This window comes from Protopterus annectens, chromosome 6.part0 (assembly GCF_019279795.1).
Source record: "Protopterus annectens isolate FY-2018-M chromosome 6.part0, PAN1.0, whole genome shotgun sequence".
Taxonomy (NCBI): domain Eukaryota; kingdom Metazoa; phylum Chordata; order Ceratodontiformes; family Protopteridae; genus Protopterus; species Protopterus annectens.
The window spans coordinates 277,089,867-277,103,488 of NC_056737.1; the positions used below are offsets into that span (position 1 = coordinate 277,089,867).

At 36.5% G+C, this 13,622-nt stretch overlaps 1 protein-coding gene across 2 annotated transcripts in view; it reads right to left on the reverse strand.

Moving 5' to 3' along the window:
• TSHR (thyroid stimulating hormone receptor) overlaps nt 1–13,622 on the reverse strand; it is a 1,235,241-nt gene that overhangs the window by 735,210 nt on the left and 486,409 nt on the right. For both annotated transcript variants that reach the window (XM_044074034.1, XM_044074033.1), the window contains exon 2: nt 6,250–6,321. In XM_044074034.1, coding sequence (XP_043929969.1) covers nt 6,250–6,321 — 72 coding nt within the window. The remainder of the gene's footprint in view (nt 1–6,249; nt 6,322–13,622) is intronic.

Consider the following 13,622-nt stretch of genomic DNA (forward strand, 5'->3'; position numbering starts at 1 on the left):
GACTTCTTGAGGAAACTTAGTGAGTGGCATGTTAAAAGAAATCCAGAAAGATACTTTGGTTATTTACTTGTGACAATGGATATAACTTCTCCGTTCACAGTAATTCCGAATGATTATGGGCTTGAAGCTATACGAGAATTTTTAAATAATGAAGTGTCTATACCAGCAAATGAGACAGAGAATATTTGCCTACTTTTGAAACTAGTGTTAACAAAAAAGTGTTTCTCTTTGATGATGAACCTTATTTGCAACAGGCAGGAGTGGCCAACACATATGCAAATATTGTATTGTATCGGTGGGAAAAAAGTTTATATATAGTGACAGGCATGTTTTGAATAGTAAGGTTGAATGTTATCAAAGATTTGTGGATGATTATTTTTTTTTTGTATGAAAAGGGAGTTTTGATGAGCTGCATGGATATATTTCTTATTTAAATGGCATGACAAATTTTCTTAAATTTAAAATGGAACATTCTGACAAAGAGATAGTGTTCTTGGATATATGTCTGGACAAAAAAATAAAAGAATAGAAACCAGCATTCATAAAAAAAGAAATCCATGCTTGCTGTTATGTGCATAAGCAAAGTATGCATGCAACTTGTGTTTTCAGGAGCATTGAAGGCTTAGTTGGGTCGGGTCAGTAAGTTAAATACTGATGACCAGAAATTTAATCAGCAGCTAGAAGAGATGGTGATGAATTTATAAATAGTGGTTATAATCAAACAGAACTTCTTAGGATTTGTGATGGGGTATAAAAGGACAGAGAAACCTCTCTGAAACCCATATTTTCTAAGGGAGCAGAAGAAGTGGTACAAAAGGGAGCTCAATGTAGTAAAATTAGGTATGTAACTACTTTTAATGTAAGGACAGGTGATCTTAAAAGAATTATACAAAATAATTGGACTATTTTATTGTCTCTACCTGAGCTGCAGACACTTCTGAATGAAAAAACTTATTTTCTTATAGGAACACTAGAAACTTAAAAAGGAGGCTATGTTATAAAGATTTTAAAGTATATGCCAAGCAACAAGCAGTTACAAAGCAAGGCACTTTAAAGTGTATGAATTGTAGTTGTTGTAATGATATTTTAACACGTAATAACAATGTTTTCACACATCCTGTGACCAACAGGCAATATACTTTATCCCTCACAGCTAGTTGTAATACCAGCTATGTAGTGTACCTCGCCACTTGTGTAAAATGTTTTCCATTTTATGTGGGGAAAACCACCAGAAGGCTGAGGGAGTGAATTATTATGCACAAGTCAGATATAAAAAGGAGAAATGACAAGAAGCTCTAAGTAGACACATCATGAGCAAGGGTGAGGACCATTGTTTTAAGTTTAGGGTAATAGACATAGTAGTGAAAGGAACCGGGAGTGGGGTGATTTAAGCAATTTTCTTGAAAATAAAGAGTATGAATGGATTATTAGATTATGTGCAGAGTTTGAACTTGGTCTTAACAATACTGTAAGTATTAAACCTGTTTTAGTAAAAATACAACAACAAAATATTTAATGTATTTTTTTTTTAAATGTATGCAGTGTCATGTGATATGCTGGCTGTGGTCATGTGATACTTGTTTGCTCTTATTTAAATGGTGATTATTCTCTGTAATGGTATTAACATTGAGAAAGGGTTGTTACCCGAACGCTTTGTTTTAATAAAGTTTTTGCTTGACATTGGAACGGTTTATTTCTGAGTCTATTGTTATTTTTCCAGTTACCACAGTATCAACCTTATTACCAGTCCTATACAATAATCCCAGTCTGAGAGCAATGCTTTCTAACATATACTGTCACTTACATATACAGTTTGTGGTGGTGGTGCTGCAGTAGCATTGTTGCTTCACAGTAAGATGTTGTCCTGTTCGATTCTCAGCTAGAGCGCCTTCTGTGTGGAGACATGCGTGAATGGCATGCCTTCGTTGAAGGTTGTGCATCAGGGCCGGCAACTCGGCATGTAAAAATCTACTGCCAATCATTAGCAGACCAGAGTTCCGCTGTGGCGACCCCTAACCGGGAAAAGCCAAAAGACACAACAACTCTCACTTACATATACACCAATTCAACACTTTTTGCAACAACCCACTGATCATAAGTACCCTTTCTGTCACTTGTATAAGCAATACTAATTTAATAATATGACTCTGAAAACCTGACTGCTTCTTCTCCTGTCAGTGTACTCCTCACAGATTATGAACATTCACACCAACTCATTAACAAAGTACATGCACTACTTACTTTTCACAAATAAATCATCACATATTCCACTTCTTTATCTTATATTCCCTGTACAACACTGCACATCTTCATTTCTTCAATGACTCCTATCACTTAACCCAAACCACATGAAATTCTTCATAAAAAATAAAATGAAAATCAAGTTTTTGTCACAAGCCATACAATTTTCTATTTGGTGCTGGACACTTTTTTGTTTTTCTGATATTATTGGTTTGGTCCGTGCACCTAGTACTACATGCGTGGTTTTGGACTATTCTCAGTTGGTGGATATTTCCAAGTACATGGCTTACACTGAAGATTTAATGCTAGTGGCTAATACATAAGGATGGATTAGGAAAACAATGAAGGTGGTATAAAGCGCTATGAGTTTTGCTGGCTTAAAAATAAACAAAGAGAAGTATAACAGTTTTGGAAATACAGTTAAGGTAGTATATAGTTATTTTTCTAGAAATTAAATAAGTATGTTAGGGTTAAAGTTTGGAAAAAATAAATAATTAATGAGGAATGGAAGAAGTTGTTACAAGATATCAGGAATAACTCCTGAAACGTGGCTCAGACCACATACACAAGGGAAAACCCACACAATATATCCTACTTAGGGTTGAAAAAATAGGAAAAAAGCAGGACTAATAGCCATACTATTCACAGACACACAACATGATATTGTACCCCCACAAGATCTTGCAGTTTGACAATGTTAAAATACATATTAGTTTCTTAAAACTTGACCCATATAAAAGTATATACATCTTTCCAGATAAAAGGTTTACCATAATCAAAGATATTCTGTCCTGGGTAACAACTAATATCTCCCACAAAGACTTATACATCAACTGTCAGACCCCTCCCCTCCAGTCACCAATAGAATCTACCTAATATAAACCCATCTAGCTTTATCCAACACACAATCTGTATAAGCAGTTATGACAAACCAGGTAAGAAAATCTATGTTCTAGTCTGGATCCTCTCATCTTACCCTCTGAACATTACCTCCCGTGGCACCTTCTCTGACACACTTAGTGATCACTTCCCTACCTGTGCTATTAGGTGTCTGCAATACGATCTCAAGAACCATCACTTCAACCTATCCACATTCAATAAAGTCACTGTCACCGCTGCGTTTAAACAGTACAGTTAGTACAACTGGTATATACTAAAAACACTGCCCTAATATAAAACCACTGTAGTATTTAACAATACCTTTCTTTGCATCTTAAACAGTCTAACCCCAGTCTTTAGGAAGAGCAAAGAGCAACCCAGCCCCATGGCTTACACATAATACCAAACAAAAAAAAAACTAATGATTGAAAAAAATAGAGCAAATAAACATTGTTTAACTATAAGCCCCCAAAACTGTCAGACATTTACACACTTAAGAAATATTACCATGTCTAAAAATCATCATAGACAAGAAATATTACTAGCATCACCTTCAGTACAGCCATCAAAAAATCTCAGAGCATTTTGGAAAAAAACTCAGTAATCTGATTCATCTTGAAAAATCTCTCCAGCCTAGACCTTGTCCTGATGATTCAGCTTATAACACTGCCTGGAGATTTAATGCCCACTTCATACAATCTGTAATTATGCCTTCACACATTACCCATACTTCTATCTCAGCCAGCATAAACATCACTCCAACACAAGACATAATTTCTTTCTAAACACTGTACCAACTAATTTTATCAAAAAGTATTTATCTAATCTAAAACAAACTACATTAGCAGTTGACAAGATTCCCACTGAAGTCATTAAAATGGTCACTGATGATCTTGCATATCCAATTTCCATCCATATTAATAGATCCATCCTAGAATGTTATGGCAGGCCTCCTTTTACAAAGCAAAAACCTTCTTAACAGATACATCTAGAAAGACACTAGTCTCCTGCTACTTACTACCATCACTGTCTTTACACTTCTTATATTTTTACAACATTGTGATCTTTGCAGCTCAGGAAACTACAGCAATATGTTGATAAAACTATTATATGTTGCAATAGCCTAGGAGACATCAAGGTATGGAAATGCAACACAAGGAAGTCATTAACCAGCTGCCCAAAACAAAGACAGTAAGTACCCATCACATAACAGTAATGATTGGCATTTCCTGGGGACTGGTCTGTATGCCACAGATACGTATCATCCTTAAATGTGCCATCTTATTCTACATTCCTGATTTCCAGCCTCTATTATGAGGTATTAAGGTGTCTCACCTCTCATGTGCCCTCATCAATAAGACTTTAATAATTGATTTCAATAAAATATGTAACTGGCTGGATCAAAAGTGTCTGACAGGGAACCACCAAAATGTTAGCTGAAGTCCCATTGTGTGATCCTTTATTCTCTCTGCAGGAAGCACTTGTCATATAGTTCAAGTACTTGTGGGTATGGTTTATCCCTTTGCTAATCCTCACTGGTCATGTACAACACACTGCAAATAAAATACAAGGATTGTTCAAGGCCTGCTACAATGTATACTGCCTCCTGACTAAAATCTGTACTTATTCCAACACTGGAACACACACTTCCTGATGCTTTAGCTAATTTCTTTGCAAAGTACCATAAATTGCAGACAGCAGAGAATAAATACATGCATTTTATGCTCATTTTTCACTAGTATGAGAACATCGCTGTCCCCATGTTGCATACCTTTTAGCATGGAACAGCCCTAGTAAACTTCCTAACATACAAGCTCTGATAACAAGCTCACTGTCCCTCATTAGCCAGACCACCCCACATTGGATCACATTCCTTTGCCACCTCCTTTTAATCATCAGTCATTCCTTGCTACAGACTAGATTGTTGCATGAAATCCTCCTCTGCACTGAGTCCCACATTATAGATTCATAATACACTAAAAGTACAAACAGTGTAGAAGGGTTTACCTGCAATCCAGGATCTCACAGAGTTAGTGAAACAAAATGCAACTGTAACAAATAAAATATCTGAAGCACTATGATTCCTTCAGTGCTTGAAATAATCATTATTTATTTATGTCTTTGTAGTTCTGCAACCTTCCATTCCATGTGGTAAATTGTAAATATGTGTAATGTGTTACAAACCATGTCAAATTTTCTTTTTATCATAATATTTGTATTCCTATAATAAGTTACGGATTAAAAGGGCCACTGTTGTTTTGTCTATTCACTTAAATAAATAAAAATTGGTTGGCACCCAACTGTTTGCTAAGGCTATACACATACAGGATAGCGGGAATGACACACACAGAGTACCAAGTGGATATACACAGAGGATACATTGTATCAACATGCATGTAACATAACATCCAAGAGAAGAAGGATGGTGAGTGCAGGTAAGTGTTGCAATCCCTGAAGAAATATATTTTGGAAAGATGTGTTGTTGCGAGCAAACAAGTTCATAAAAAATATCGCAAAGAACCAAACATACAATGCTGACAGACCAGATCAGCAAGCACACATTAATAAGCCAATTCTAGTCACGAACTGGTAGCTCACACACACAGATGTGAAGATGCACATATACCCAACCAGATGCAGGTTTACAGCCAGAGTAATGTGTAGTAAGGGCAAACAGGGTGAGACAAAATGAATGCACAACAGAGATGAACAGGATATGCCATATAGTCCACAGGAGAACATACTACACTGATGTATCAGTGCCAGATACACCAATGTGGTATACCATTGCAGTCCACTATGGACCTAAATGTGTAAATGTAACTGCCCACAGAGTATGCATAGAGACTCTCAAGTTCATGGGCATGAACAGTGGAAATTTATGGAACTGTGTATGAAGCAGTGTTTCCCACAATCCATTAAAAATGAGGCCATTGCAATATTTGCTGCAAGTAATAATCAGTAAACACCTGATTCTTCCAGGGCACATACAACACAGATTTTTCATCATAGTGTTCATTTGTCTGCAGATATACTAAATTAATTTAATAACTGTAAAGGATTCAACTAATCAAAGTCATATTAGAAAACAAAAACATGTTATGTAAAACTTAAATATTAATAACTTACATTCGGGAAATATTAGGAAGGTTTGTAAATGCTCCACTTGGAATTTTCTGTAGCTGTGTTTCCATGAATCTCCTGTGGAAAGCAAATCAGTCCATCAGTCTTAAAAGTGAATGTCAAATGTATTTTTTTATGTAACACTCATAACTAAAGTTGTTTTCTAATCTGTTTATGTGACTGACCTGAGTGGCATCTCTAGTAATGATAGTGAGTGACGCATGCTGGAACACTTGGTACTATTACTAGCATTAACGCTAAAGTGCTTTTAGTAAAATTGCATTCACAGAATGATTGGCATTGCAGAGTACATAAAGCATATAATTGTTATTGCATTTAGGCTTGGTCACTTTCTTGTGTACAGTTTATGCTTGCACAGTTAGGCACTGTGGTCTTCTCCCTTTGAGTCCCTTCAGTTGCTCACACTGTCCTGCCTATTACTGTGCTCTGCTCCTGAAGAACAGATATAGGAAAAGTCTAACTCAAAGACCAAAAGCAGATTGCTATAATCATGTCATCTGTTCTGAGGAAAATAAATGCTATGCAAGGAACATTTATTATATAGTAAAAATATAGCATACCCTGACCCACTGGCTTATAGATTTTGCAGCAACAATGCACTTGATGTAGAGCTGGAGCTTCTAGAAATAATGTGGCTTTCAACAAAATATGGAACTGCTATATCAAAGTACATGAGCTCTAAATGTTACAGCTCATACATTTTGGCATGAAACCTGATTACCAGAGTGCATATAAGCACTAAGCATTTGCTTCCAAACCCTTTGGGAATTCATGCAGATGTATAACACTTAAAGATAAGCATTTTTGCAGAGGGGTAAGCCTCTAGCACCCTTCCTCCATTCTTTATCTGTGGCACCACCCTACTTATATATTTTCACACCGAGGTTGTTCCAACTCAGTGGAAGTACAGTCATTCTTAATTTTAAATAATTTATGTTCTTTCTCTGCTGCCTTTTCACCTTAGGGAAGAGTCAGTACCATTATTTCAAACTATTACACATTGCCACAATAAATAGTGACTATAGAGCTTATGAGGAAATGCCACTCAAGTAACAGCAGCTCCATCAACTCAAAGTAAACCACAGGACGCAGGTTGCAGTGCCTGCTCATTTTCTCACTTTCCGTAACGGCAAATTCTTTCCTTGGCTTTACATTTCACTTTTCCTTTACCAGATAGTTGTCTTTTCTTATACCTGTAGTAGTCTCTTGAATTCATTTTTTTTTCTGCGATTTTTGCTAAGAATCCATTCCTAGCACCCCTCAGCATATCCCAAAATGTGTCACCTTTTCAGAGCTACAGTATGGCATAACATTATATTCTCTTAGTAGGAAAACAAAACGTGTACATAAAGTTGCCTGAGAAGAAAATAACAAAAGTATGAGAAATATGTTAGTATGGTTGTCATCATAACCCTGCCTATCAGAAGAACAAGATAATACTTGGCATGCCCCATGACTCACACTATTTTAAGACCAACATCTTTGCTGTTATTCTGTGTTGTGAATATATGCAGGTATTCAAAATGGCATGCTCAAAGAACACCCCATGCCTTTAGCAATCTGCATGGTAATAATAGTATATTTGAGCCTGACAGTAACTTGCTTACTTTGTGTGTCATGTCAAGCTGCACTGTAATGTTAACAGTATTTCTTCTGAGGCAAGATAATTTTTTTTTCTAATTATGGATAATATAATACTCCTTAGGTCTGAGGTGACTCTGGGTGATGCTTTGCTTAGATTATCTGAAAATATGTTATTCATTTTCTGATAAAAACAACAACAGTACTGCAATAAGACCTATTATGTATTCCTTGTTGTAAAGTAAGATTCTGCACTATAAGTCAGTAACTTTACTACCTGAGAAGTGTGAATAATGTGAGTAGGCATGACAAGATATGAAGGGTTTAACAGCACTGAAAATCATGCAGACATCCAGACGATTAGCAGAGAGTAGCCATACCCTCATTGCTGCACTACATAAAGGTTCTTAAAGATGTAATTCTGAAGATTAGCTTACTCTTTCTCCAGTGACAAATATGATCCAAAGTTTGGTTATGTAGAGAATGTGGGAAAAGCACACAAGTGAGACTGGTTGATGCCAAATGGTCATTAGTGCATTATGGGCATTCACAAATTTGAATGCTGTGGTATATTCTCAGAGGGATAGATTCCAGAAGTCAAGATGTAATGCTTCCTTTCTACTGCCTCCATGCAGGTGTGTGAAGGTCTTGGTCCCTGGTGTAAAAGGTGGGTTTTGTTACTTTCCTTGCATGATGCATTTGTTTCACATTCAGAATGTTATATAGTGAAGTTTGGAAGATTCCCAATTTTTTATCTCAATTCTGTGCAGTTTCTTCTCACAAAATTCATGTTCTGGTATCTGATAGAAGATTAGACTTGTGCAGTTTGGAATCACCACAAAAGTCTGCCTGAGTCATTCTACTTGGTATTCCTCACTTTCTGGGGTCCCTGATTACTCATGTCCACAGTTTCAGACATTTCATCATATGGCTTTATCCCTCAGTGGTATTTCTCTATCACTCTTATCATAATGAGACAACTACTTACCCAACTAAAGGTCTCCTATAATGTTATCCACTTACCTCTGTCACAGATCTGGTCAGACAGAAACAGTCATCCTTACATTACTGCCATTAAACCTATTGTTTATTTTCCCTGTATGTTAGTTTTTTTCTCCAAATATTAGTTAGTCATGGTTGTGTCTTATGCTCTCTATTTTCTACTTTGTTAATCTGATTACAGACCTTTACATTACAATTGCTTAACTGCAGAAGGAGAAAATAAGCCTACCTGGTCTGCCATTTTACTTGCCTTAACATTCTGCCTTCCCTCCATCCCTGTCATCCTCTTTACCCTTTTTCCTCCTGTCCCATGCCTTCTTGCATGTCTTTATCTCTGTCTACCACTTCTTCCAGCAGTCCATTCCATGTGTCCACAACCCACTTCATGAAAATGCACTGCCAGACATCCAGGGAGTAGTTAGTTCCTACACTTGGGACCCTTCCTTCTGTCTCTGTTATTCCTGATCAGAATGACCCCTTCACATTGCCCTGACATGATCTTGTGCATTAATATAGCTAAGGTGGCATGATGGCAATATCTGTCCTGAGATCAAAGTGTTAGTTGGTGTGACCAGTTGATGCTGATTGGTCATTAGTGCGTTATGAGCATTCAGATGCATTTGCGATCAGGACTGAAGTGCTTTAGTGCTTCATTTATGGTACAAACACTATTTATTGCGATTGTTATCATATTATATTATCAATGAGTTTGCAGTATACTCAAATATTGTACCTTTATTTATTCTTGTAGAATTGCTGAGAGTATATTTGAAATAACTTCCACAAAGTCACATGATTATTAATTGGGTGTATAAGTAATTGTTAATTCTGTGTATACAGATTAGCACCAACTAGGCTGTGACAGCTGAGAAATAGTCGTCTACAGTTTTTCTTTATTTGTTGGACTATTTAAAATGTCATTAACTTGTACAGTGCTGTGTTCTTTTGTTTTTGTATTTTTGTTGTTTTAAAAGCCCCTTGGGTTTCTGTGTAACATTGTGGCTGGAATATATATATATATATATATATATATATATATATATACATATATATATATATATATATATATATGTGTGTGTGTGTGTGTGTGTGTGTGTAGACAGAGATAGAGAGTCAACCAAGAGATTTTGAGATGTAAATCTTGATAACTATCTATGGTAAAAGAGACTGAATTCTAATGTTTTATAGTACATGAATTATCTGCTTCAGGTACTACCAGTTACTCAGAACCAACAAGAACTGGGCATATCCTCACTACCCCCCCTAATTCAGAAGGATTTCACCCATTTCTAGAACTTCAGTATCTCAGCACATTTGTAAGTTCTACTTCAAGTTCAAATTTATTTTGGTGTTTCTTTTTTAAAAAAAAATCACAAAATAAATATGAGGAGTAAGAATTTACAAGCATAAAAACATTAATCACAGTTAAACAATAGCATGTCTAACCATTTCAGATGGCATCCCTGAAGTCCCTGCTATTACACATCCTGCCAAAGGAATCTGTCTTCAATAGATTTTGAAGGATACCTAGGTTTCAATCAGGACAATTAATTTTCACTTTTTTACTTTCAAACTTCTTACCAATCACTTTCAGTACAAGGCTTTTCCCTTTGTTTTGGAGTCATTCCTCTCACTCCTTGGTACTTACTAATATAGTAGTCCTTGTAACAACCTCTCTTGAGACAGGAAATCATTAATTAGCTGCCTTGATTAGACAACTGGATCGTATGTTCCAGGTCTTTTCAGTCATGCCTTCAGATCTGAGACTAGATCCTACTAGTTTTGGAGTTCCATAGTTGGTTGATCAGGTTCAGGAAAAGGTCCAGCTATACGTCAAAATGCATAGAATATTCAATAACCATAGCTGACACAAAAGAAGACAAAGCTTTCACTGTCCTTGCCAGGATCCATTCTACATTCCAAGCAGCAAATCCACTAGTATTTCAGCATTGCTTCTGCCCTAATTAAGATGCTCAGAAAGCAGGTCATGATGGCTTGGCTTCACAAGCCTTTGGCCTTTTAGACTGTAATGGTCACTTAAAAATAAGTTATAAAGTTGAGCCTAAAGACATCCATTCCTTTACCATCATTGCCTCTATACCAGAAAGAAAGCAGCTGACTTAGTGCATCAGCCATGGACACCTCACTAGAAGGACTATACTACACCCTCCATTTTCTCTTTACGGATACAAACTTTCTTGGACAGGGACAGTTTTCTGTAATACTCTAGCACTGGGATTCCAATCTCAGATACAATTCATATTTCTAAACAATATTATAAAAATAAAGGTAGCATACAAATCTCTCCTTTTCAAGAATTTCTGAAAGGAAAGGCCATGTACATCAAGTCCATACCTCACAACTGTCCAGATTTTTGAAGAATGTCCAGATTTTTGCCTCATATTTTTGGTATGTTTCTTGTAAAATCTGTATTTTTCTGAAAAATCATTGAGGACTGAAGTTAGAAAATACTGACAAACATTTCAGTTTCAGACTTCACATCCTTCAGAAAAATACATGCCAGCACACAGCCTATTATTCTAGCAACTTTCTAAGCTTATAAGAGCATTATTTAAAATCCATCCCTATATTTGGGCCTTTGTCCCCCTTTATATTTGACTTTGTCCAGATTTATTGGGCTGAGAGTTTGAGAGATATGATCAAGTCTGATAGTGTTGTGAACAATAGCCTGCCTCAAACCAGCAGGAGGTGAGGGGGGACACATGCAGCCTGCCTTCTGATGGTAGATCTCTCTCTCTCTCTCTTTCTCTATCCAGTTTATGCACTATGTGGTACATTAGGCAACATGCACCTTTCAGTGCTCGTTGTTTCTGTAGCAGTTACAGAAGTGTTTTAAGACTCAGGTCATATGTGGCATGAAGGCTTTACATTTGTAATTCTTAAAGTATTCAACAATAGGTTTTATGGTTTTAATATGTATTATTAGTATTTGTTCACACATCTGCAGTCAGTTTATTGTTTTTTCATGCCATATGATTGGTGGGGGTGGCTTATTTAAGGGTGGTTTGTTGGTTTAGTAATTGATTCTGAAGAAGTCTATGATGAAAGCACTTAATCCTTTTTCGCTGCCTTAGCGCAATAAATTGTGATTATACTTCTATCATGTCCGGGTTTGTCATTACAATTTGGTGGCTTTTAGTATAAGTAGCATATCCAGGATTTACAAGAGGCTAGTTGACTTTTGAGGGGAAAATGCATATAGATGCATGCACGCCAAGGAAGAAGCAAGATAACTACAGTTTATTTATAGATATACAATATTTAACTAAATTTGACGTACTACACTTAACTCATTCAAACCTAAAAAGGCCTTTTTTGTATATTTTCAGTTCACACCTACAGGTCCTTATGGTGTCCAGACATTTTATGGGACTGGCTTCTTTAACTAAGCAACTTACCAGCTAATAATAGGCAGTATTAGAAAGTGCAAGGAGTTGTTAACAAAATGACACTAAAAGCGTTAATCTGTGGTGTGCTGCAGAAGAAAAATGAATCACTACTTGTTACCTATTATTCTTATTTTCATATTTGTATTCATATTTTCATAACTGAGAACCCTACATGTTATTAAGGGGCGATGTGATATGCCATGGTGGGAGATTGAGAAATTCATTGCCAGTGTCCATTTATTTCACACTGTACCTGAGATATTGCTAGCTGTTTGGTAATAATTATTAAAATAAACAATGTTTCCATATATATTTAATACTTCAAAAAACATGTGACTTACAAACTGAGGCATGACATCAGTGAAACCTTAGATGTTGTGGAAGAAAACTGTCTTTGATATTTGCACTGTAAGTTGCACATTTTGAAAGATATTATTATTCAATTTACTAATTATACAATTAAGCATATGTTTTCACATTTCTGTAAATATCTCTAAATATACATTCATAGAGGAATTTCTTGTTGTTATATGAAATCATGTATGTTGTGATACCCCTGCACTGGCCAAGTAATCAAGGAGCCTCAATCCTCACCACTGTCAATAGTGGGGGGACATACATGCTGGAAGGATGACAAGTACACACACAGTAAAGTGCAATTTGCCTTAAGAGCACACAGAGATCACAGTCAGTCTGAGGCTGGTTTCTCCCTCTTTCTCCAGATCACCAATAAGACTCGCCACTGGCACAACTATAGGGCTGAGATCTTAGATGAGTAGCAAACCAAGACCTCCATCACTGTCCAACCAGTGCTTTGTGTCCCTGGCCAAGTAGCTCTCACACACACACACACACACACACACACACACACACACACACACACACACACACACACACACACACACACACATACTTTGAGATTTGGTTTATACACAAACACACACACACACACACACACACACACACACACCTGGGAAAGGCTTGCACAGGTTTACTAGCTATGCCCCCTTTTTTGCCCAGACTATAAGGTAGTTATCACTGCCACCAGCCAACTCTTTATTAGCTACTTCAAGGCCCTTAACAAAGGGTTCCAATCTTCCTGTGTAATGTTGCTATTAATCCAAATGGTAGTTTGACCAAGAGCAAGGCTATTAGGAGTGGCCCACAGTGTCACCAAAAAGATATGCAAGTACTCTAGGAGTTTAAATATCTATAAACAGACCAGCCACAATTGAAAGGTTTAAACATATTTAATAATAAATAATAAAAGAACATGAGAACATTAAGCATGTATTCACAGTGACATCAGCGTTCAAAATTGCAAGAAATACATAAACAATATTGCAGGACAGTCTCAAATAAATA